Below are 26,542 nucleotides of genomic sequence, written 5' to 3' on the forward strand. Positions count from 1 at the left end.
ACAACAACAAAAAAACAGCATGAGAATCTCCAGTTGATGATGTCAATAAATTTGTAGCCCATATCCGAGCATTATTGGAATTTCTTACCATACAAAGTAATATGTGGAGCGTGTAGATGCATATATACAAATGTCCATGCACACATACATTATATGCCTTTTCAAATATAACAGTCTGTGTTCTCTCACATTAAGTTCAACAAAATTAGGTTGAGGCTGTATTAATCACAGTACGTCTTACCCCTTAATTGAAGTTGCTACAGTTCTTCATCTGGGCAGCTTTGGTGGGCCATGACCATCTGTGGGCCGTAATGTTGCTAATTAATACTTTCTGTATTTAGTATTCTTGAGGCTGTTGGCTGTGGTGCATGAAGCTCTGACACTGTCCATACGGTTTCCTTTACATCCCTCCCTGGTGGTAATCACGGCTACCACCCGCAGGATCTTCGGGGTTGGAAACTCCATGTGGGTTAGCAGTCCTGGGAGTGACGTTCCGGAAGAAGCTCCTCTAGCTTCACACCTCTACGAAAGGTCTTACTTAAATAAGGGAAGAAATACATACTGTGCTAAATCCACATCTCTAAGAGGAGGAAGGGATGCCAGTAGCCTTTGCCAATGGCGAGGTGATATGAAGACGTGCATGCAGCCCACATGCAGGCTGTGGCTGGAGGAGTGGGGGAAGCACAGGTGTTTGTTCCATTGACAGGATGAGGCTGCAGCCCGACCGAGCGCTTCTCACGCTGCTCGCAAGGCCTGTGGCTTAGGCCAGACATTTTGCCGAAGCAACTTGAATAATAGCTGGACACATCAAAAGTGGGAGATTAGCATCTCTGTAATTTAAAGTATTTTCCTCCCTCCTCTCCCCCGAGTATACTGATGTTTGAGGCTGCCAAAAAGTGCCTATAGTCTTGCCTTTTAAGTCAAAAGTATATGAGAAGGACTGTTTTAGATATCTCTAGATGCCCAGTTTGCTGTATGGTGTATAACCGTGGGTACATTGCATTGCCTTAGCTGTTCCATATGCAGATATTATTCCCATTTTGTGAGTTAGTGTCTGTGGAGCCGCTTGAACACAGATTTTTATTACTGCTTGTTGGAGTCAGAATTTTGTACTCATGTCTTCCAAACCTGTGTTTCATCCAGCAAGTCCTTAAAGGCTGGTGAGACCATCACCTTTGCATATTTTGTCTGAAAAGTCTTAGCGCGTAGTTCCATGTGCCAAAAGCCGCATACTATGTTTTCCTAAAAATTACGTTCAAGTTGCCAAAAAATTGGTGGGAACTTGCAATTTCCGAGTTACAAGTTCACACGCCAACTGTGAAAGGAGAAAAGCCGATGTGCGAGGTTTTGCAGAACCCTCAATGTCTCCCTTCCGGCTGAGCTCTAATCTGTGCTCCCACCGGTGTCGTGTGTGCAGACAGCCTGAGCAAGCACCGGGGCTGGCGGCTCCCTTCCAGCGTGTGGGCAGCCCAAGAGGCGCAGGCAAATGGCAAGGAAGGAAAAAAAAAAAAAAAAGAGACCGAGATGCAGACTTAGGCTTGTGAAATAATTTCAGCCATGCCTTGGCGGATGGGAAATGGCGTTAGCTTGGTCTCTAGAAAAATACAGTCTGGGCAATGAGAAAGGAGCAGATCACCAGTGGAGCAGGTGATCGTTTGTAAAACATTCTCTTTCTGTGTATTTGATAAGTCTTGAAGCAACAGCTACAAGAGATCCCTTTGCTGCTGCCCGTGCTCCTCTCTCAATTATATAAAATAAGTTTTGCATGTCTTAATTTTACATGCTTAAAATGTTTTAGGATTTAACATTTTTATGTCATTTTTTTAAGTCTTCAGCGGTTGCATGTTTGACATGGTTTTGTTATCCTAGATGTTATGTTATGATCTGGCACACGGAGCATTAATTCCTTTATCAGCTCTATTTCCTTTACAGTTGTTCATTTAATTGAGCTCCTCTGTGTATTTTACAAAACAAGATGCATTCATTACAACTTGCAGACCTCAGATAGTATTGTAACATGTTTCAGAAAAATAGCACTTCTGTAGATAGTTGTGGAAGTTGGGTGTTTGGTTTATTTTTCAGATGATGGGAGGAAGCAGTAGCAGAATTCTTGCATGCATAATCAGTAGGAACTTTCCAGAAGCTCTTTATTCTAGCTATTTTCTTTTAAAGCTGTGTTTACACTAAGAATTCGGCTGAGGCAGTTGAAATATGTGGCTGCTGTGTAGAACAAAATACACTGTATGTTTTGTTACTCTTCTTGTTCTGTTTTGACTTGTGCAAACAGTTTTAATCCAAAGGAAGAGATCATACAGTCTGTGACTGTGGTATTGTACAATCCAGTTTAGGGTGCAAATTACCCTCTTACGGCACATCCTGACATTAAATAGTCTTATCTTGAATGGAGTGTGAATAGAGCGTATCCTTTTCTTTCACAAGCCCTTGGAGCAGGAAGCCACATGTGTTAGCTCTACAGTGTTCAGGAGCCAGCACATCTGTGTGACCATACACCTGCATGTGGCTGGAGATGTTCAAATACTGTCTTCAGTGCAGATTTTGAACATTAAACACACATCGCTGGTTGTAAACGGCCCTGCATGCTGCTGGGGATTCAGCACCAGAAAGGCCGTTTCCCAAGGCATGGAGCAACCTCTGCCGAGCTTGGCAGTGATGGACCCTTCCAGTCCAGGGCCAAACAGCTTGCCTTGGAGAGGTCGTGGGGCCACAGCACTGTTTATTGGGAGGGTCTCTGTTGCATTGGCATCATGCACAGGAAAGGTATGGGCAAGCACAGGAGTGCTCATGATTGCCTGCTGTTGTTGGCCAAGGCAAGCCGGAGAGGCTTGTTTGGTGTCCAATTGCTCCTCTCTGCTGTTGCCTCTCCCTCTCCCAGCCGTCTCTGATGGCGGCTCGGGGATGGGCATTGCTCTTCAGCCATGGGTGAATGCAGAAGAGAGATTAAGAGCTTGGCTTCCTGCATCCTGACTCAAAAGTAGGCATATGTGCTTTTTTTGGTGAGTAAAAACAAATCAGTTTCGACAGAGCTTTTTTAGGGAGTTTTCTCAGGCACAGGATGAAATTTTGAGGTGGAAAAAAATTCACACTTTTTTTTTTCCCCTCTATTGGGCCAGTGTGGTGAGGACCAACTGTATTTTTGGGTGCTTGGGATCCATGTGTGTCACTGTTGAGCATGTGGCTGTTGAGGAACGTGTGCAGTACGTACACGTCTCCTGCGCAGAAATGTGGTGGGGTGGGATCTTTGCTCTGGACCCAGGCTGGAGCTGTTCCTGGGAAAGAAAACATCAAGACAAAACTGGGGAGGAAAGCACCTCTTCTGTCCCATTTGTTCTGGCTGATGCTAAACCGGTATGTTGGGTACTTCCGTAGTGTGTGTGTGTGTGTGTTACCTTACGCACCAATGTTCAGAGGCACATGTACGGTTTCTCTTCTGCATCGTGCTGTCCTAGCTGTAATATGATAGCCATAGCCCTTGGACAAGGCAAGGCAAGGAGACTGTGTATGTTTCCACAAAAGCCTTAGCTAAGCGCATTTGTCTTACTGTGTTATGGGCCTGATTCTTGAGGGGGGTTAGACGCTCTCAGTTGTGGGTGCTCAGCATTTTTGCAAGTCACCCTGCTTAGAAGTTGGTGGTTACATTTTTTGTTTTAATGGGAAAAAGCATTTTTCCACTTGCTTCTCCATAAACTTAAACCACTAAAGAGCCCTTGCTTAGTTTTCCGCACACAAGCACACACTGATGGGAGCATGAGAGGGACTGCAGGTCTTAGAAGGCTTTAAGTGTGTGGAAACAAGGAGTCCTAATGAAAATGGTTTTGCAACTTCATTGTGGTGGGTGTGCCTTTGTTTACAAAAAGAAATGAAAGTGCTGGAGGCCGAAGGGCTTTCTTTATCCTCAGAATAGTGACGGTAGCAGTATAAACTTCCCTGGCCAGTTTTGCCAAGGTGCCCAAGACCTGCAGGTCCCTGCAGAGCTTTGGCACTCTGCTTATTGTAACCCTTCCCATGGACTTTGAGCCTTGAGCTGTCCATCCTTGCATTGCTCTCCAGGAATACCATGTTTTGCACGGTGGACCTTTCTTGGGCTCCCGAGTACCCTTCTTAAAAGGTGGCTTGTTCACATCACAGGCTCACTGCATTTGGGGAAGCCAATATGTCTTTTCCAGTGGTTTTGAGGTTCATGACTTGCTCCCTGGATGGAGGTGCAGACCTCCATGAAGCCAACATTAAGCCTGTTGAAGGCAAGGGGCTTGTTCCTCCTAGCATGCTGTCTTGAACCCCTTCGGAGAGTAGTCCATGAACCCCTACGAATCTGATGCCTGGGGGCCAAACCCTCTGCTGCCTTCTGCTTCAGCCTCCTCAGCTATCCAGTGCCCCATAGAAATGCGATCCATTTTAAATAGATACTGTTTGCAGCATCTTGGACTTGCTGTGTGAGGATGAGAAATGTTAACATAAATTCTTTAAATAACATCTAGTAGTGTTGAATGCACAGAATTATAAAACATTTTTATATTCTGAGACTCATTTGCATCTTCACATTAAAAACTGTGGTTTTCTTTTCAGGGAATGGTTGCAAGATCTGATTTGTTTTGAAATCAAAGCTAAATTTGTGTTCTTGCATTCCTCTTTGCCCTTCATTTGACAAATTTTTCTTGTTCTATAAATACAGAATTGTAAACAAGGGCTAATCCTTAGCAACAACCTGGAAAGTTAACATTTCTCTCCAGCTCCTATTATAATTAATTCAGACACTCTGAATATGATGTGATTTACACATAGTATTCCTAAGGCCAGGAGGTACTAATATCTTGTTAGAGAACTGAGGAAAAGAACATGCTTTTGTGTTCGCCATGTAACATAATTGCACTGCATTTTCTTTCATAAGAAGATGTTTAAAGATGCTTTTTACTTTACATTTGAAAAATGGAAGGCTTCTGCTTTTGCATTTGGCTGAAACTGTCATAAATGTGTTTTCCCTCCTGCAGCAGTCAACATTGTCAAAACATTTTGCAAAGTACATTTTAATAATATGGGTTAAGACCATCATTATATTAATTTAATTCTCGGTGTAGCTAAATTCGTAAGATGCTTCCACTTTGTCATAAAAGTTTTTCACAGTAAACATAATCTGTTTTCCCTGTGCAGAAAAGAAAGGGATAATACAGTCGATGAAAGGATAAATCCCTTGCATTACATTGTTTAAATATAGCTTGAACAGTCTTTCTCTCATTGTCCATCCTTTTATTTTATTTAATTTTAATTTAAATTTTTTTTGTTCTGTTTATATTTGTTCAGGGAGTGTTTTTGTAGTGTTAATCTGTGTAAGCCACATGCAGTTGAAAACTGCAACTCCCAAAAGGCTGTGATTAAAACATTATGGATGTGGCAAACCACAAATGCAAAAGTAAGTTTACATTTAGATTTTCTTCATAAAATATTTTATTCAAGTTTTGTAATACCTTGGTATCGTGGTCAGCATTGCCATAAAAATTCTGTGTTATATGGAATGATACAATCTGTGAAGCATTTCCCATTATGTAGACACCATGTCTTTAAATTATAGCAATTTCTTAAGATTTTAAAGCAAAATGAGCTCTTAGAAGTGTGATTAATAGCAGGGAATGAGGCTAACACTGGGTCATCAGTGGCACTCCATTACAAAAAAGGTTGGACTAATAAAAGCATCCATCTATTTGACCAATAAAGCATTTGAATGATATGCTTATAGTTTTTATCATACCGTAGTTACTTTGTACTGAATAAACTGTGATTTTACGTGCTGGAAAAGGAGCGTGGAACCAGCAGCGTAGCTGAGGTGAGAGCAGTTGTCTCGAGTAGGGAAATATCAGGACTTTTATGTGAAGCTTGATGTTTTCAGAAGCCTTCAGGTTGCGGTGTCTAAATTTTTGAAGCTGCTGTGAAATATCTAAATCCCCCATGACCCGTGCCTGCCTGCCCACGATCGTTCGGTGAGGCTGGCCCTCGCTGTCCTGCAGGGAGGGGAGAAAGGAGAGTATTGTGTGTAATCATTAATTCAGAGTTAAGTCCCCGGCAGCCCCAGACATCAGAAATACTCTACTGAAGCACAGGAAATGGGGCAGCACTTCTGTTTTCCTGGTGTGCGGACACCAACCCCGTCCTCGAGTCGCACCTTTCATCCTGCCTGCTATTATGCTGTCAACCTGATGTATTAAAAAATACGAGGTTGCCTGAACAATACTGCATTTGGGTTTTATTTAAATACCTGCCTTATTAGTAGGTTGTACAGATTTCATGGTTTTGAACCTTTTTTTTTTTTTTTTACTACTACAAAAGGCTAAATATTTTCTGAAAAAGAAAACGGAGGTTCTTGGCCAGCTGTGGATGTCCAGGATTGTGCTGTGAAGAAAAGTACCAGATATTCTAAAACTTGTGAAAAAGTGATGAGGGGGGAGGCTTCTGGCCACTACACTGTTTGCACGTGAAGTGTCAAGGGAGGGGAGATTAGTGCCAGGGCCAGCTGGCACCTTGGATGCTTCATATATTTGAAACTGAGATGGTTTTACTCAGTGTTTGGTGGTGGTGCTGGTGCTCATCAGAAGGTAGCGGTGAACCAGGTAGGGGCCACGGTGCAGCTGGGAGGAAAAAGGACCCGTGGTATAGACCACAACTGCCTCCTCTATCCCCATCCAACTAGTACAATGTCTTAAAAGGGCTTTTTTTACATAGGATAGGGATGAAGAGACTTCTGGAGGTCACACGCAAGGATTGTGTCAGGGCAGGAATGTAACCCGGAGCCCTGGATTAACCCCTACCGATAGGACCATCCATCTTCTCTCCCTGTACTTCAGATCTTTTCTGAAATCCATGTTCAGGATAGAGAAGTTACAGAAACCTCCCTGGAGGAGCGTTGCGATGAGCAACTTCTTGAGTGTTACGGGGATGAGAGACGGGAAAGGAAAGGCTTTCTGGAAGGTGGCAAACCCAGGGGACTTTGGTGTTTTGAGCACCTTGAGAACTGATGTCACAGTGCCTCGGGGCCAAGAGATGGACCCAAGGAGCAGTTGGGGGCCAGAGGTTTCAGTTGTGAGAAGACCTTAGAGGGACTTCTGGCCCTCCTTGGGTTGACAAAAAGGAGCTAGGGAGATCTGCAGAGATTGGAGAATGGCAATGGGAGGCAGAAGCAAGACGGTTGAGGATGGGAGAGAGAAAGGAGGAGGAAGAGGGCTGAACTATGGCTTGCTGCTTCAGCCTTGTGCGTCGCCGCGTGCAGGGAGCTGGCATGGGAATGGATGTATGTGTATAAAATCACACATGTACATGGTCATGCTGGGCAGAGTAAGTTGTGTAGAAAGCCGTCATTTTGCTTGTTTGTCCTAGAAGAGAAATGAAAATTTTGCATCCCACCTTTTGCAGTTGCTGATTTAAAAAAAAAAAATGCAAATAGATCTTTTACATCAGTGGTTTGGCTGGTAAATCTTGTTTTGTAAAACACTTTCAAGTGTTTTCAACTCTTTTCTTTACCCTTTATCGGAACAGATGCACAGCTATGTATTTTCCCCTGCTGCTTGTTGTCTTTAGGTTGCACAGCAAGACTGCAAAGGCTTTTTGTTTGTTGTTGTTGAAGGGGAGGTAAAAAACCCTCAATCCACAGAAGAGTTAACAGGATTTCACTTGATCTGCTCGTTTATGCAATGAGTAATGTGAGGTTGGTAACAGCAAATTGTTGTTTATAAGCAAACATGGCACTGTGTAAACAAGAAGGCCTGGTCCCCAACTGGTTTGATTTCATGGTGGTCAGCAGCTGATGTATGTAACGTACAACCTTTCTGCTTCTCGAAATGTCAGAAGAATGACTATTTGTTTGTCTTGAGTTCTTCCCAGCTGTTTACTCTGTAATGCATTTGCCTCAACCTTGATTCCCTAAGAGTGGCCCCTTTCTCCTCCCTGCTCTGTTTACATTAGTCCTGCCCCGAGTGTCACCTATGAAATCTGTTGATTATTCCACCTGGTTAATGTTAAATTGCTCTTGCAAGATGATGTGTTTGTTCATAAACACAAATGCTGGGCCCCTTGTTTACTGTACCCATGGCAGCAATCAGTTATTAAACAAATATTGCTTTGTTTGCGGGTGTGAGCAGCAGTTTATCCTGCAAGGTCTGGAAAAAAAACCTTTAAATGCTGCGATTTTGATAAAGGAGAAAAAGGGGAGCTTGTCCCTGGAATGTGGCTGAAACTCGCTTTGGTTTGCTTTGCTTATCTTTAACTTGGGTGAAGGGGCTCGAAAGATTAGCAAGTTGTTTGGTTTTTCCAAGAGATTTCCTTAGTGTAATGATATCTATCCAGTTGTTTGCTTTTTTCAGAAGGGAGAGAGCACTCCTGCAAGACGACTAGCACAGTGGTAGACGGCTGATGGCTAGAAAATCCTGCATGGAGCAAACAAGGAGTTAGAAGGTCTAGGACAAAGATATAGGGCTATGAACCAGGTAATCACCCTGAAAGTACAGCCTTGCGTTCTGTGTCAGCGTTTGGTTGGGGGCTTTTTGGTTTCCCTCTTTTCTCATGTCTGATTTTAATTGATGCATGTGCCCTCAATGGAGTTTGAAAAGGCAAAGCTTTCACTTTTATTTCTGAGGAGATCTGAGGAAAATTTCTGTTTTAGAAGCAGAGCCGTTTGAATGGAGAGAAAATACCAAATGTAAAAACGTGCTCTGTCGCTCCTCCTCCTGCAAGTGAGATGACAGAGCTGCTTTTCTTCTTTTTGTAACTGGAAAACTGCGTTTACATCTGCTAATTTCTGTATGCTGACTGTTTGCTCTGTGGTTTCTGGGAGTCCTAATTAGAGAGAACCATCCTGGTAGTTGTTGCTTTTAGGTTGTTTTGCAAATGAGCAAGAAAAACTCACTCACACCATCTTTGTTTTTAAAAATTATTGTTTGTTGTTGTTTCTGAATGGGGCTTGGATTTCAAATGCCAGGCAGGACCTGTTAGCACTAACAGTAAATTGCTAGGGCTTCGCACACAAAGGGAGTAAACCCTCTTAGAGTGACCTTGAGAAAGAAATGTTAACTCTTTTTGTGTGAAGGTGGTGTCTGTTCCTTTATATGTGAATTAATCTGTTAAAATATCTTGAATATATATTTATAAGAAGCTTTTGAAGGATAAAATTAAATTATTGTCCTTTTCATCCCTTGGAAAACCAAGCAACAAAATATGCATAAAAATGTGATATATTGTATTCACTAGCTCACACCAGTGGTCCAAACATATTGTTCGTTTTGGTTACTAGAGCGGTGTCGGGGCTGGAGGGGAAGCGGGAGGTACCTGAAGTGTGTAAGTGGACAAGCTGGTCATTAATTGACTTGTGCTACTGCGATCAAACCTTCGCTGCCTTAAACTAAGTGAAAATAGTGAAGTGAAAATTGTATTGTACAGAAGTATTGTAAAGTTGCACCTGGCTTTGAGGTGGTTTTTGACTTCTGGAGGCTGGTAGAGAGTTTAGAAATGCTTTAATGGAGATATGCATGGAGGGTGGGAGTCTAATTCATCTACAGCCAGCACTTGGTCTTGTAAGGTTTGATATCATTTTACTGTAGCGGTGTTGCTGTATTTACTAACCATAAAAACTAACTGTATTTACTAAATGCAACTTTGGCATTTTATTTGGTTGAATAGTCGCCTGTTTTTCTGTGAGACAGACTGCAAGAGTTTATGTTGCAAGCTCAGAGCAGTGTGCCTACAAACAAGTACGTCCCAGGCTGTGAGAATAGCTCTGTAGTTTCTGTTCCTGTTTTACACGAAACCGTGGGGAGCCCCACACACTGCTGCGCCCAGGCTGGGATGAGCAGGTGGGTACCTCCCGAGAGACGCCAGCCGCGAGGCCGGCACCGAGGCAGCTCTCTGCAGCTGCTCTGTGCCTCACCATGCTGTGGTTAAGTGTCCCTCCTTCTGGAGGAGTTTTTCCTCTAATGTGGATGGTGCTCATGTCCATACGGTAGCAGTTGCAGAGTCATATGGTACTATGAAGTATGGTTTCTTGTTTGGTTTGGGTTTTATTTGCCGCCCACTGTTCCTTTCCTTCCAAATAAACGATGATCGCAGTGATGGTAAGGACGATTTCTGTCAAGCTCATGGCTGAAAAGACAGCTCTCCCCAAGAGAGAGGAAGGAACCTCACTCTGCCGATGATGGTATGTAAATGATTACATCATATTTGCCAGTCGCTTGGAAGTGGCCCAGCTCTAGAGCTTTTATACAGCTATGGCATGAGCTTCGTACTGAATATGGATTTTAATAGCTGTCAAGCTGAGAGGCATGGACTGAGATAAAGCTGGCTTTGCAAAGGGGGTTTGTTTATCCAAGGTGAGACTGGGAGTAACTTCTGTTCGGATGTGTAAAATGAAGGGAGGATGCAAAAAGCTCGTTCAGGGAAAGTTGAGTTGTCCATTGTCTCTGCCTAACGCTTTGGGTCTTACCTCAAGGAAAGGAGTGAGACCTGTCATCTTCACAGCTTGGTATGTTTTGGTGCACTAGCTTTTCATGGGGACCAGCTCTAGCTCTTTTAAGCAGAGCAAATGGCAACCTTTTAATATCTGTTTCAGTTAATTTTCCTTGGATTTGCTTGTTCTCTGTTCTTACTGTTTGTGGTCAGCAACACCCTCAGCAGAAGAGATTTCCTTAGGGATAACTGCAGTGACTGATTCTCTTAAGAAGTTTAAGTTGTTTGGCCACGATTTCACAATAAGTCAGCGTGGCACAAGTGGGATTAGGCTTCTAACTCTCCTTCCCTTCTTCTCACCACAGCTGTCTTAAATTTCAGCTCCTGCAGAGCATCAGTCAGCCTTTCACTGAGCTGCCTCCAAATGATTTCAGGTTCCCGTGGCCCAAATGATACACGCTGCTGCTGGAAAGGAGTAACGCAGACAATGCAAGCCACGCACGCAAATGGTGAAAGAGGTTGTGTTGTTGTATACAGTTAAATAAATAAAAAGTCGTGGCAGCCTGCATCTAGACAGGAGTAGGTGAAGCTGCTACTCAGGAGACTTGAGGGTGGCAAGTGGACATAAACCCTGGTAGCAGGTTGGTGGGTAGTTCAGCTTCTCACTGGTGTGACCCCCAGGGAGGAGGTAAGGCAACCAGTGCCTTCTCCTGTTGACCAAGGTGATGTGCTCAAGCACTTTTGGAAAGTACTGGCTTTTCACTCACTAAATTTAGTTACAGCTTCATGTTTTCCCCCTCCTTCTTCCTTTTTAACCTCCCTCCTCATGGCTCTGCATCACCAAGTAGCTCTTCCCCAGCGTCAGGAGGGCAGGGAAGGGGAGCAGCCCTGTGGGAGCCAGGTGCCAGGGCTGCAGATCGGATTGGCTCATGGGGATGCTTCGAGAGCAGCGAGATTTGTTTCCCTTCCCCAGGGAGGCTCGGCACATCACCTCTGCGATGCGCTCAACCTCTGCCGACCCAAGGCTTGGGATGAGTCCAGCCGAGAGGAGAGTGCCAGGGCTATGCCTGTGTCAGGAGGCAAAGCCGAGGACGCACTGCAGATAATCCCATTTCTTCTGGACCCTTTATTTCCTAAGCACTAAATGAAATTTCAGATTTTAGATACGTCTAGACATATACAGTGCACGATAAAGTTGATAATACATTAATCATTTTTAACAACAGGTAATATGCATAATTTATGGTGTTACAGTGCTATCTTTTTTGATATTTATGATGGATAATGCTCAGTTTTTGCCCTCATATTACTGCTTTAAATTATACCACAAGAAAATTAATGAGGAAGTAGATTTATGGGTTTCATTTGTTTGTCAATTCGGAAATTAATTGGGTGTTAATTTTAGCCGTCCCTCATCAGACCAGGTCTTTAGTGTGTGTGCATTACTTTGCATTCATTGAAGCCTACCTCCCATTTACTGTGGGTCACTAGCTTTGCATACATTAAAATAGCCCTCAGGCTCATTCTCTTGATTACTTTTTGAACTGCCATGCATTAGAAAATTTACGCCTTTCTGTTATAATTATGAAAATTCGCTATTGGAAGATGGTGCTTGCATAACAGCAAGTATACAGTCTTGCTCAGCAATGTAAGATCATATAGCAAATCCCAATACGTTTTTGTTCTAATCCTAGAAAATAGCACACTCGACAATCTTTGTTGTGTGAGTTTCATCCTTTGAAATTTCAAGGATCCATTTTAATGCATTGAATTACCTCTTTAAGCTGAGGAAATATCAAAGGATTTCACCTCGTCGCTGTCTCTTTGTTTCCTCTTTCCACACATCCCGTACGTGTTCCTCCCTTGCCTTGCTCCAGGTTTGCCTCTCCTCCTCCAAACGCTGCTGTCAGACGTGACTCAGCATTGCTTTTCAGGACAGCAGAGCCTGACTCGCTCCATTCCTTACTATTTCGGTTGATTCTTAAAGATCATCCTTAATTGCTCTTTGAATCCCCTTCTCCTTTTTCATACTCCTGCACAATTCAGCAACCACCAGTAGTGTGTAGGCGACTGGCCTTCAAAAGGGGTAAGCATGAAGCTTTATCCAAAAAGTACCCTAATGTACTGACAGTTGATCTATAGTTAGTTAGTACATAATTATACCTAAAATACACCCTGTCAGCAGGATAAATGACGGCTACTGAAAACTCTAAAAGCATGACGGGTGTTCACCCATCTGCAATGATGAGAGCGGAGGGTTTTGTAAGTTGAGAAAGGCTGGTGAGTTCAGCATGATCTGATTTAGTTAAATCATGCCATATGTTGGGATGGCTCTTTCTAATAGTCGTGCTAACCACAAACACAGGCAGAGAGAAGTCATCTGGTCCACCTGGCTAGTTTGGACTCCCCTCCCCGGCATTATTTCTGTACTTAGCGTGGTGGCAGCCCTCGAGCTGCTCATGTGAAGCTGGCTGATTCACAGTTAATTGTGACATGGTGTAATTTAGTAAATGAGCAGCTGAACATCTGTACGCCTTCCCCCACGGTAGATCAAAGCCTTACCTTACACAAGGCTTTTAATTTCCACTAGTGAATCCTTTTTCTTTTACTGTACTCATGGATGGCGGGACGGCGCTGCTGGCCGCCTCACCGACCTAGGGACGGGGTGTCAGCTGGAGGAGATAGGTGTTCTGGCATCCGCTGGAGACCGTCAAAGCATGTTCCTGGAGAAATTCGGAAGTGGTGGTGGGATGTGGAGCCCAAGGTGCTTTTCCTCGCTGGGCACTTGTTTCAAAGATACCGGGACTAAAAGAGACCACCTGTGAGTTGGGCAGTGGTCTCCTGGGAAAGCCGTCGTGGTCCTTGTTGCTGATAACAGGCGGTGCTGGGAGTGCCAGGCTGCTTCTGCATTGCTCTTGTACCTGTGCTGCGGGTAAGAAGCAGCTTTGCTCGTGCTTTGTGTATTGCCTTGTCAGTCATGTCCTGGAGCGCGTTTTGTTTTCAAGAGGTAGAATCCTGCCTTTGCAGCGTTGCGTTGTCATGAAATGCTTCCAAACACCGTTTGGGTGGGTTTTTATAATTATACAGACAAGTGCTCTAAAGTTAGTCCTGAGAGCATGCTTTGGGGAACTGCTTGCAACAAATAGATAAAATGTTTACTTATAAACCATACATGTATGAATAGTATGCCTGCTAGAGAATTTAGGACTAGAGCTTGTCATTTGATCACTTACTTAAATCTGATTTTACCTTTAACTCTTCTGTCTATAAAAGTAGAAATATATTTTATAAATCTGTGTTGTGTTTAATTTACATGTCCTTTCATGGCTGGTACAAGTTCTTTAAGGGCATTTATTCTGCTTCATATAAATAATTGATCAGCCAAGTTAATTTACTTCTGTCTGACTTGGTCAACCTTAATTAACTGCCCTGGAATAAAGACTGAACTTTTTGTTAGCTTAAAATCTTTCACAAATGTGACAAAAAAAGGTTGTATTATGACAACGTTTTTGCTCTAGAACTGTTCCCAGGGGACAGAAATGTTGAATGATCTTTATGTGCGTATATATGTATTTGCAAACACCTCCAAGTACTAATAGCCAAAATAAAATCGTCAGCTTTGGAAGTAACTTTGAAAGATGCAGGCTACATTTTGAACATGTAGTCCAGGCTGAGTCTGGAAGCATATTAAAACAAAGATTTTAAGGCCCAGAAGACCCCAGGGATAGTTTTTTAAAGGTGATGAGATGCTTAAAGACGTAGGTCCGTGCTTATTCAGGAGTCTTAAAAATGTCTCGCCAGATGCCTCTGTGTATGACGAGGCATCTAAATACATCTGAATTTCAGTCCCTTAGACTTTCAGACTTGCAGCGGGTCCTTATTCTGACGGGTGCTTCAATCAGTAAATCCTCCCTCATGCTGACATTAAACAATGCTGCTTAGTCTTTAGAAACTATACTAGTAGAAGAATTGCAGAAATTGCACACTTCAGTGCCCACCTCCTGCCTGCTAATCTCCATGCTTAACCTTGTTCATCTAAATAGTCTGGTGGAGCTGAGCACCATGTATCTGCAGCATCTGGTCTTTGTGATGTTATGGACTTTTTTTTTTTTTAATAGATTAGCACAGAACATTTTCAAAATTAGGATTCCTTCAAATTCTGTCTTTTTAGTTCAAAACACCGACATTGGAGTCCTCAAGATCGTTTTGATACAGCCAAAGTTCACATCCAACTTATGTTTTTTCAATTTTGACCATGCCCTTAAGAAATTAGCTGTCCCCTACTTCTGTCCAAGTCATCTGGAAGATGATTAGCTGTTGTCCTCCTATTGACAGAGTGCCTTGCTTTGAATCCACTCCACTGAAATTTTACTCCGTTACCTTGAACGTGACATATTCACCAAGGAGATGGGCCAAACTGTACAGCTTTGGCTTTGTATTTGACTGTGCATCAAAGCTAGAAAAGGTTTTGTGCAAGTTAAGATGGGAATCTTGAGAAATCAATCACTGTTGTGAGATTTTTAAACCAAGCTGACATTAAGTTGTATAAGAACAGTTCTTTTATTATGTGCTCCTTGATTTCAGGATAAAATTTTACAAGTTGTTGTTCATACTGCAGCTTAGCTTTGGTCCCTTCATAGGGGAAAAACATCTTTTGTCACCTTTGGTAATCTTAAGAGTCATACTCTATCCCTCCTAACGTGAAATATCGTAGAATTTTTATTTAAAAAAAAGGAAAGAAAGATACTTATACTGGTAAGAACCCATCTATTTTAGGATGTAAAAATAAATTTTCCTTTGCAGAATTGATATGAGAGTCATTCTGCTTTGCAGAATGCATGAGATGGACGTGCTCTTTTGCCATTAAATTTAAGTCAGCACATGGTATCTTGTATGTCGTGGAAGCTTTCATGGACTACTGTATTTCCTGTAATAAATCATTTTGCATAACAGCTTCTTCAGCACTATTTTGGTTACTTGGGGTTGTATTCAGACCAGAATCATAGTTTGTGGCACTAGACCTGAAGCTTGAGTTCATTTCCCATAGAACCTAATCATGTTGCATAAAGTCAACATCGCTTTGCTTTTTTTCTTTCACAATTTTGAATGACAGACTTCACTAACAGGCTTCTGTAAGGCCCGCTCCTCTGTGCTGAGGAGAGACAATTATCTCAGCCATCCTCGGTGTACTATCACCTCAGCTCATTTAGGTGTGCTCAAAAAGACAAATAATAATCATTCTTGCAGAAAGCTCTTGCAGGTTGATTTTCATGACATGACGCTTAATGATCAAACCAAACTGTGATTATTTATGTCAACTCACATTTGACTACAGTGAAGAAATAAACAGTTTTATCTTTTCTCCCTTGAAAATCCTGTTTTCTATTGGAGGTATTTTAGCAAAGTGGATTTGTTTTGTATTGGTGTCCAGTTGAAGGTATATTGAAGTTGACTGTCCATGAATGGGTGTTTTTAAAGCAAAATTTGCTCAGATATGTTCACTTCTGCTTTTAAAATAATTTTTTGAAAGTCCAAACATCACGATTTTCTTCTTACTCTTCTGAAGTTCTCTTTGCAAACTCCATTTCCAGCTCCGTTTCCTTGATAGCTACTGCCGATCCTGCTGGATACGATACGTAGGGTGGGCACAGCCAGTGGAGGGGCTGGGGCCAGCCCTGTGCAGCTCGGGTGGTAACTGGCTGGGGTACTTCAAAAGGTAAAATAGAGCATGAAATTTGTCATGGACAAGGTTCTCAAGAGCTATGATCTTTTTGTGACCAAATAGTATAAATAATTCATCTTTTTCTGAGTCCTATAGGTTGGAAAAATTGTAGCAATTTCTACTGTTGTTTCTTTCCAGGAGCATTTTGCAATCCTAGAGACAATAAATAATTTCTTGGCCAGTTTGGTTGTGAATTATTTTCTGTGTCCGGGAGATATTTCGCTCAGAAGGGCAAGCCAACAAATTGCGATCAGGCAGTGATAGATCTGCTCCCCAGTGGTACGCATTCTTCTTGCTGCTGTCAGAGGCATCTTGGAGCTTTGGTTGGTGCTTTCTCTGACCCTCCTTAGCAGTTCATCCAGGTTCTCGCTTCCAGTCCATTTGTTGCATCAGAAGTGTTGGAAAATGAAATGTGCTTCTTTACTGCGTGGGCATATTGGTTTTAGCATCTCTCTTCACCATGGTATCTGCTGGAGGCACCTTCCACCAGTTCTTTAGTATGTCCTTCCTCCATTGGGTGTGGTCTATGTGGTGGTGATGTGCCATCCACTGTTTGCGATTGTGCATCACAACAGTCAAAGACATGAGTCTCTGGGTTTAACCTGCTAACACGATCTTACATGGTGGTCATCCTTCTCCAGATCTTCTGCTGAGGTAAATTAATGTAATGCTTCATTTTCTCCAGTTTGGGCTTGACCCCAAATTTGGGTGGAAGCAGAAAACAATTACATCAGTTCTTTTTTATTTATCTCTGGTGAAAGAGGTGTGTCCTTTTTAGTAGTGTAGCATATAAAAATTGCATGGTATACCTTTGAGTAACTTGTGAGCTGTCTGGAGAATTTCACTCCTGTCTCTTCTTTCAAAGCAACCTTTGCCATGCAGTTGCTGCCTGGTGTGTAATCCAGCCTTGCTTGTTAGGTGTAAACACTTATTTAGACTTTATCATGCTTGTGGGCTTTCCTTATAGTGCTGACAATGAAAAACACAGCATGCTCAGTCTGTGTTATAGAGCAGCATCATGTTAAAACCCAAAAGCATTTGCTAGTGGCATTGGGAAAGCTGTAGGTTAGTTTAGATCTCTGGAGCTTTTACAAGGGACTTGACAGGAGCTTTATAATGAGCCCCCGAGCCTTTTTGTCCCCTTGCATAATTCGAAGATTTCGCAAAACAGATTGAAAGAAATTTCCATAGACCAGCTGAAATTTATTTAAATGTAATCAGAACATTTGAATCTGTCCTAGCACCATCCATGTGTTTGGCCATCAGCATGAATAGATCCCGTCATCATTGGAGCGGGGTCCGGCTAATGAGTGGTTCACCCGCCTCGGACGTGAATCAGCGAGGAGTGCTAACGCTGGAGCATGGTGGTGACAAAGCCCTCGTTAGTCAGCTGCTTCCTAGTTATGACATTTTGATTATCAGCCATATGGATCATCATTATGAATGTCTGAAGCTACCAAATGAATGAGAGGTCTGGCATTGGTGTGTTGGGCTGGAGTGTACCTCTACGGGTGGGGTCTGATGTTGAATGTCACCTAGGGCCAGCAGACACCCAGGGAGCCAGAGCTGGAAGGAGGAATTTCTGTCTCTAGCTGGTAGCACACCTTCAGCAGCCAGGGTCTCCAAATTACACGTCTGGAATTCCCAGGGAAAGCGTTTTCCCCTGGTACTTTTCTGTTGAAATACATTGCTTTCTCTCACTCTTTCTGGTTGATACTTTCCCTTACATGTTGGAAGGGAAGGGATTTTTCTTCTTCCTTTTGGTTTGGGGTAGTTACTGAAGTCAAGCAGATTCTTCCTTAAATATAAAGTATTTTAACTTCAAGGTGAACTACCCTGAGCAGAGGCATTTGGCTCACATGTGCATGTGGTGAGTTAACGTGGAGTAGGCAATGTGCTCAGAGCGTGCAGCTTGGCTTACCATACCCCCTCTCCCTGCGGGTAAGGATGAGAGACGGAGCACGAAGGGAGGGAGGGATGGGCTGGCGGAAGCAGAGCAGGCTAATAACATTTAAATCCTGGAACCTGGGGCCTTGCAGGTGGAAATACCTATAAAACAACTCATCAAAATATCTCAAAGGTAGCGGTTTGCAGCTGAAAACTGGCATATGTGCTTTGTTTGGGGGGTCTTGAGCACAAATGCTGACAGTTCCCAAGATGTATGAATCCCAGGAGTTCTGGGGTAAGCAAGTGGGCACTCATCCTCATCCTCGTTGTGAGGCCTGTGACCCACCGATATAACTGATGAGCGCAGCATTGTAAAGCACCCAGGGACAGACATCCACCAAGAGTCAAGAGGTCCGGCTCTGAATAGCTGTGGCTACTAAGATGATGTTTAGCCAAATAACGCAGGAGGCTCTTCACTGTAATGCCATAGTGCATCCAAAGCCAGACCAAATCCATAGCCAAGAAATTTGCCAAAAAAACTAATTCTGTGAACAGTTGAAGCAGGTTGCCCCAAACGAACACTGATGGTGTCCAGCACATCCCAGACTTAGCCTAAATTGCTTCAGAGTAATAAAAGGTGCTAATTCGGCAATGTCATGGTGTGAATGGAAACTGAAATAGTGAATGCTCTGCTTCACCTACCTGCCCTACATAGTGTATATCAAGTTTTTGATATTGTCCATCATATGTTGCAAAGAATGACTCATCCGTTTCAAAGGAAAGCATCCAGATGTAACTAGAGAAATTTAATTATGGATTCTGTGTGTTCATTCAAAAATATTTTTTTTTCTCTAAGGGAAAAAAGATGTTGAGCAAATAATACTATATTTAGAACAGAACTAACTTCCTAAAATTATAGCTGTACCAACAGATAAATAAACATAAACTAGTAGCATGAACCATTAATGAAAGATAAATCGTATGAAGGGAAATGACAAATGTTTACAGTTTTGGCAGGATTTAAAACAGGGCATGTCTCCTTATATACAGCAACTGTTTTAACAGCTGCTTTTTTTTTTTTTCCCCTCCCCTAAATTATTTCAGGTTTTTGAGTCATGATGCAAGAATCTGGGACTGAGACAAAAAGTAACGGTTCAGCCATTCAGAATGGAGCGAGCGGTGGCAACCATTTACTAGAGTGCAGCCTGCGGGAAGTGAGATCAAACGGCGAGACACCTTCAGTTGAAATTGGGGCTGCAGATTTAGCACATCTTCAGCAACAGCAGGTACTGTAAGACATATTACAAGTTTTTCCTACTTACAGGAAAAGCATGAAGCATTTAAACCCCCCCCCCCCCCAACCCTTCGTATTTGCCAGTCAGAGGATGCTTTTAAGACTTGCCTACGACACTCTGTACATTTTTGTCTGTAGGAGATTGCAATCGTTAATGTAAAGGGAAACATTGGACTTTTCTTCCAGGGCTCTTTTTTAATCATTCCTTGGAAATACCCAAAGATCAGGGCTTGCTTCCGTTGCCTGAATGTGTTGAGTCTGGTGGCAGTGATTGGGTGAACTGCTATATACAAATAACTGGTTTCCAAAATATGTCACTGGGTGGAAAATACACTAACGTTAAGTTTTGTTTTTGCAACAAATTTTAATATAACCTAGCAACCTCTATCAACAGAATGTTTTCTATTAGCGAGAAAGGCTGCGGAGGTATCTGCTGCGGCAAAACGTCAGAATAAATAAATAAATACATCCCATGTCAGTACTCCTCAATTCAGAAGAATCGGAACCAAATTGTGTGTTTTGCCTTTTTATTTAAATTAGTGCATTTTCTGGGAAGTGACCAAGTTCACCAGTGTAAATTATCTGCATAATATGTTTTGTCTTTTTCTTTTCCCTGATAAAATTTTGAAACCCTTCGAGGAAATTTTACACCAAAGTGCTGGGCGTTATCATTAATGTGTTTGGGAACAAAGGCTGCAGCAGAGCCATGGTGAATACACTTATGCCTAACCCACACTTTCTCTAATGCAATAAGCATTCTTAAAACCTTTTAAATAAGCGATTGGCAGCTGGTTAAAACTCCCCTAAGTGTACAGTGATCTTTTTAGCAGGTTGTTGTGGAGAAGAAAAAACCTGCACTCAAAAAACAAAGCAAACTGAAGGCTTGTGGAGGAGCAGGGGACCCCGTTTGCCAACATAAGACAGAAAGCTGCCATAATTAAACAAGTCAGAAAAATGGATGATACTAAATGCATAGACTTCGGTTGTTTGAATCATTTTCATCCTACAGGTTTTTACTTGAAGTAAGAATACCATCAGTGAGAAAATCACAGCCATGCTGAATTCATTACTGCAGTAGTCACACAAAACCACGGATAAAATTTCAATAACTGCAGGCCACAGTTGAGTAAACAGTTGCACTGAAACTTAATTCCTGTTGACTTTTCCCTCATTCTTCGCCAGGGGCACATTCTGATTCGTAGTGCAAAGACAACGGGGGTTACAGCTTTGATTAATATAGGACAGTAGAAGAGGAGTGGAACAGTAAAATATGTTCAACACAAAGGTCTCGTCTTAAAAAGGCTTCGTAGCAAAATGAGTTAATTATGCTGTGTTTTCCATAGGAGCGCTATGGAATTTACCAATGCTGCTTTGTGCAGAGGGAAATGGGGGGGGGGGGGGTCATGCAAACACGTGCACACCACAGACCAGAGTTGCTCAGACCTCTGCTCCTCTGCTCCTACCACCAGTTACTAACCTTCACTGCTGGTGCCTTGTGCCAGGGCTTCTCTGTAGCCATCCAGAGGGCTCATGCCGCCTTAGATAACATTGTAATCTCACGTGTAATGGGTTGTGTCATTCAACAGCCACCCATTTGGTCAATTAAGGAGTGGCACCAATTCATTCCTACACAGGTCCTCCAGCCCTCCCCCAAATGGTGCCTGGCACAGACACAAGTGCTGCCAGCCCCTGTGGGAGCAGGGTGCAGGGCTGGGGGACAGGATTGCCAGGCTCAGGATTGCTTTCACACAGCTCAGATTTTAGCTTATAGTTTATTTATCCTCTGCCAGTACAATAAACGTGGTCGGGGAGCTTGCTTTTCTCCAAGTTCTTAAAAGACCTTTATGTGCTGTGTTTGAATTCTGCTGTTAATTGGTTTTGATGAGTAACTTCTCCATGGAGTTTATCTTTTAAAAAGCAAGTTGATTGCAAAGTTTAAAACAGTTATTAAAAAAAAAAAAAAAAAGAAAAAAAAGAAAAGGAAAAAAAGACCTGATAACAACAAAAGGGTAATCAGAGCTAGCATAAAAATATCAATCTTAGTGTTTGCAAAATATTTTTAAATGCTGAAAAGAAGAAAAACCCGTTGTTTTCAGACAGCTAATGCAAGCATTTACAGATACACATACAACATGGAGCATAATGTTTAGATGTTTCTCCGTATACAACATATGCTCTCAGGTCACTTAACAGAATGCGTTCTACAAAATGCTTCTTCAATACAAATGAATGAGTTCTGAATTAAACAGCTATTTCTTAAGAGCATTTCATTCAAATCTTTTCTTTTTGCCACCTGGCACTTGTTTTGTCTTAAAAAAAAAAAAAAAAAAAGTCAGTGGTGGGTAGTTTGAGCTTTGCTGTTGTGGTTAGTTGTGTATTCCTGTGATGAGCGTAGCTGAGCAGTGAAACCGGGACATACAATGGCTTGTGTAAAGCATCTGTGCTGAATTTTGGTTCACATTTTTTTGTGAAATTTATGAATTTATAAAGACTAATAGCTTTGTTAGTATGAGAGAGGAAAACAGAAATGCTTCAGGTTTTTTAGGAAGATTTAATGGGTTTACAAACTTGTAAATAATTTACCATGGAAAAATACGGAACACCACAGATGTTCATATGTTTGAAGGAACAGTGTACGGTGTGAGCATTCTTGTAGTAAGTGCAGGGAGGACTCGTAGGACAAGTTTTACACTTCCCATGTCATCTTAGGGTGATTCTGCCATGCAAGGAGACAGAGAGTGATGTGATGCTAAATTATTTTAGCATTAGCAATCTTGTAAAATGTACTGTTAAGCTGGGAGTAGCAAATGCAGGGAAGAGTTCTGCTATGTATAATAAAACCAAATAGCTCCAACCGATGTTTATATTGGTAATCGTGAAGTAAGAAAGACAAAGCAATACAAATGACTCTTCAGGGACAGTACATCTGTAGAAGAGTTGGATAAAAATGGAGATACATGTAGGAGAAATCACCCCCAGAACCAGACTGAAAGGGAAGGAAAACCCTTTCTCGCAGTATTTTGGCACCTACTGAGGGTGGGAGAGGTTGCCTTCCCGCTGCTGCTGACTCCACAGGTGCCAGTGGTCAGCATCTTGTGGGAATGACTGTCAGGATGAGGTGGAATGGGCAGAGTTTTGGTGACCTGCCTATAAAACTTGGAGTAGGCATGAAGGTTACCTGGGTCATTGGACTTCCTAAAGAGATCAGAAGCAGGCATTTGGCATGGGGTCAGGCAGTGGGGCTCAGGAGCTTGCTCCCAAGGTGCCCACAGGGGCAGAAAACCTGGGAACGGGGTACCAGGCAGAGTCTGGCAACATCTGTTGGCTCTGAGGCATCACGGAAAACATGTGGGAGGTGCAAAAGGGGTGTCGGAGTGACCTACAAGCTGAAAGTCAGGCTGGGCAAGGGAAGCTTGGACAGAAAGTATGTAATGACGGGGTGACTCTTGCCTACTAAGGAGTAATAAATAAAGACTCATGGGGACAAACTGCGTTTTAATGTACATGATCACAACTTTAGTTGCTTCAGTGGTTTCTGACGTCTACTCATATAGAAAGTTTCATGCTTAAGTCCTAGCCAGTTCTTTTTTTTTTTCTTTTTTAGCTTATAAAATAAATATTATTTATTGTGTTTCATTTTTATCCTCAGGACTATTCATTAAAGTGTTCTTCACGTTATTAGCAGAGAAACAAGAATATGAATTGAACAAAGAGAATGAATACAAAGTTGAATTCTGATATATAGCAGCAAGACACCAAATGCTGCGTTGCATGGTGGCAGAAATACAAACCTCTCCACATCAATAGCAAGATCCACTTTGATACAGTAACTTCAAGTACTGCCCCATGAGTATAAAACTCAGTATCTTTTGTCTAATCCAGAATGCTTTTGAACTTTTAGGAGGTATGACTTTAATAGTAATTTGTTGACAGATTAGTTGCAGAGATTGCAAAGAGTTCATTTTGCAGAACTGGCAGGCTCGTATTGGTGTTCTTTAAAGGAAAAAAACACACATTGCTGTTTTGCAATTGCTTGCATTTATTGACAACCTGCGCTGAGCAGGCAGAATTGGCATGTTTGTATAATGTAAACCTATAGCTTGTCTGATGGAGTGTGGTGTACTTTTAGGTAGTGCGTAGACTGCTTGATAAAAAGGGTTACAAGGTGACTGTGTTTATGACAAACTGGAATAGCAATACAAATGCAACTGGTACATGGAGAAACAAGGAGGAAGTTTATATAGTAGGCAAGTTTCTTTTCTTCACTTTGTCTTTGAGCTGAACTATACTGTAATTATGAAGTGTCACTTCAAGCTTTCTGAAGAGTTTAGATAAATACTAGTTTTGCCATGTGCCCGCAAAGTAAGGAAAGAAGGGGATTTTTTCCTTGAAAAAAAATCAGTGGCATTATATATATTTCATTGCATCCTGTTTTGTACTTTTTACGCTTTTATTCCACTGAATGTATACAAATGAAAAATAAAATTTTGTTTATGTATAGGAGATAAAAAGAATGTTTGATAGACAACAGGAATTTGGCCTAGGTTCCGGCATCTGTGCCCAAGTCAAGGATTTCTTCACAGTCGGTCTCACTGACTGCAGTTGGGGTGTCTGTGGTATCGATGTGAAGACGCCACAGTTGAGCCCTTTGGCAGCAGTTGTTTTGAGAAATGTTGAGATGTGAAGTGTTAGATTGAGGGAAACGAACTCCAGAGGGAATACGTGGTTTCTTCAGATTTTGTTCATGTCCAAAGATGAGTAAAATGTGTACAAGAAATGGGGGATTTGGTGTATTGTTGAGAGGCTGCAATTGGGCAGATCAAAAAGAAGATCTGACTAGAAAGAATTCTGAATATATCGCAGTGTAAATTAATGTGTTTTTTTTTTAAAAAAAAAGTTTGGTGAGTTTCATCTTATTTTGAAAACCTGTGGAGAGAGGTTACAAACTGCATCAGGAGTTTTGTGGTCCCATTGATCATGATGTGGACTTATCTCTTCAGAACAAAACTGCTAAACTAGATCCAAGATAAAGTCTTTGTTTCATATTGACATAACTGGGTTAGACCAAATTTGTTTGTTAGACTTTGAGGGAGCGTCCATGTTGAGTCATTATGTCTGAATAGACATAAAGCCTAATTATTAAACTGCTGTTGCTATTGAAAGAGCCATTTGAAAGTATAGATTAAACTCCATGCAGGCTATTGGGATTGTGTCTGAATTTGTATTGTAGTACACTGATAATTGATGAATACAACATGGTGAAAAGATCACTGCATTTGCAGAGCTTGTGCTGTTTCGTCAGAGAATGTGAAAAACAACTTTACGCTCCTGGTAACTTTGTGTTTTTATCGTTCAGACTTTTCCCCCAAGTTCTCCTATCTCCCAACATTGAATGGAAGGTGACATGATGTCTTTTTAGTCATTCAAATCTAATAACTTTTAATCTGAAGGTTAAGTAGTGAGATATAAACTAAGAGATGATAATATCAATTTTATGTTCACTGAAGGGCACAATATACCTCTTTCTAGTAGAGGGAAAATTGTGCGTAAAATGTCTTTTGCTTTTCAATGGAAAAGCTGTGGTTCTGAGAGCTTGGGAATGAAGCAGCGCTGGAAAAATTAAATAAGTTTTAACATAGGCTGGCTACCTTGCCTGGATTTTAGAATCAATGATTTTTTTTCCTTAATAATTCAACTTTTAGATCTCTTGTCAATGAACCATGCTGAGAACATTCACACAGCATTCTCTATCCTCACTATTACTAGTGTCTTTGTTATAACTACTTATTGACATCAACAAGCCTTAAATTTTCTCTAACTGTTGAAGGGTAAGGGGAAACTACCACTTTGCTGCACTTGCTGAGATTATATTTTTCTTTGCCTTGGTTTTGTTTTATTTTGCTTCTAAGGTCTTTGATAAGTAACTGCATAAATCTGAGTCCTCAAAGCACCTTGACATTGGCACCCAGAGCTCTGCAGTTGTGTGTACAGATACAAGCATGTACATGCAGAAGCTGGGTCATTAGACATGTAATCATCTGGATTATGTGCACATCCAAATCCAGAAGTCCTCTTTAGGCTGTGGATATCTATTTCTGTATTTATTTTTTTATTTTTTATTTTTTTTTTACAATAGCTGCTTTTACTTCTCCTGGTAAATTAAGATCATGCAGTAATCGTTCAGGTTTATGTGGGCTCTTTGAAGAGATGTAACTTTTGAAATGTGTTTGCTGGTTTGTTTTTTAGCCTTGCATCTCATGTGAAAATTCAGCAGTGGTATGTTTGTTCCCAGCTGTTTTCGTAGGTGTACACTCTCCCCTTATATTATTGCTTATGCTTACTCATAAGTAATAAAGTTACACATTCAGGAGTGCTGTTTAGGGAAACTCCACAAAGGAATGCTTTAAAGCTATTATCCAGCATGTGTATACACTGTGAATGAAGTTCAGTAGGCATCAGATATAAACTAAAAGTCTATTTCAAATGATTGATGTTATTCAAATTGTTAGAGACTGTTCCACCTCCATTGATCTCCATACTTTATGGGTTATCTAATAAGTGGTGCAACCAAACCTGGGATATAGCAAACTTAAAATGGTAGTGTGCCTGTGAAGGTGTAAAGTAGTCTTTAATTCACATGGAACTGTTCCTCATTGTAGCTTTTAATGTCACAAGATGCTTAAGCATGTGCCTAAATGTAAGTGCATGAGTAGTCTTATTAAGGTCACGGGTACATCTCATGCCTGTAAAATTAGGAATGTGCTTAAGCACCTTGCTGAATTAAGGCTTAAGTAGTTTCACACTAATAACAAGTTGCATGGATTGCTGATATTCTAGAAGTAATAACTTTATTTGGAAACGTGCTGCATGTAGGGAGATAGTTTGGCAGTGCCTTACTTAGGAGCAGCAGTGGAATTGCAGTGGTTTTCACTAGTGTAGCCGTTGATTTCAGTGGAGTTTTGTCTGACTTAAATACATTTAAATGAGAACAAAATCAAATGCCATGGTTTCCTGTGTTATGTTCTTTCTCCTGTGGAGCTCCATTGGGTATCACAGCAAGTGAGAAGAATATCAACAGCATTGTTGTAATTTGTAGCAGTAATGTTGTAAATAAAGATTGGGATATGAAGTAAAAACGCAAAAGTCATGAATGCTCTTCATGAGTTTATGTAACTGTATAGCACCCCATTAATTAAAAAAAT

At 41.6% G+C, this 26,542-nt stretch overlaps 1 protein-coding gene across 12 annotated transcripts in view; it reads left to right on the forward strand.

Moving 5' to 3' along the window:
- The window catches only part of FOXP1 (forkhead box P1), a 391,241-nt gene that overhangs the window by 203,556 nt on the left and 161,143 nt on the right, over nt 1-26,542 (forward strand). For all 12 annotated transcript variants that reach the window (XM_072876061.1, XM_072876057.1, XM_072876058.1 and 9 more), the window contains one exon: nt 19,151-19,332. In XM_072876061.1, the coding sequence (XP_072732162.1) occupies nt 19,162-19,332 (171 nt within the window). In that variant the 5' untranslated portion in view covers nt 19,151-19,161. The remainder of the gene's footprint in view (nt 1-19,150; nt 19,333-26,542) is intronic.

This window comes from Ciconia boyciana, chromosome 11 (assembly GCF_034638445.1).
Source record: "Ciconia boyciana chromosome 11, ASM3463844v1, whole genome shotgun sequence".
NCBI classification, from domain to species: domain Eukaryota; kingdom Metazoa; phylum Chordata; class Aves; order Ciconiiformes; family Ciconiidae; genus Ciconia; species Ciconia boyciana.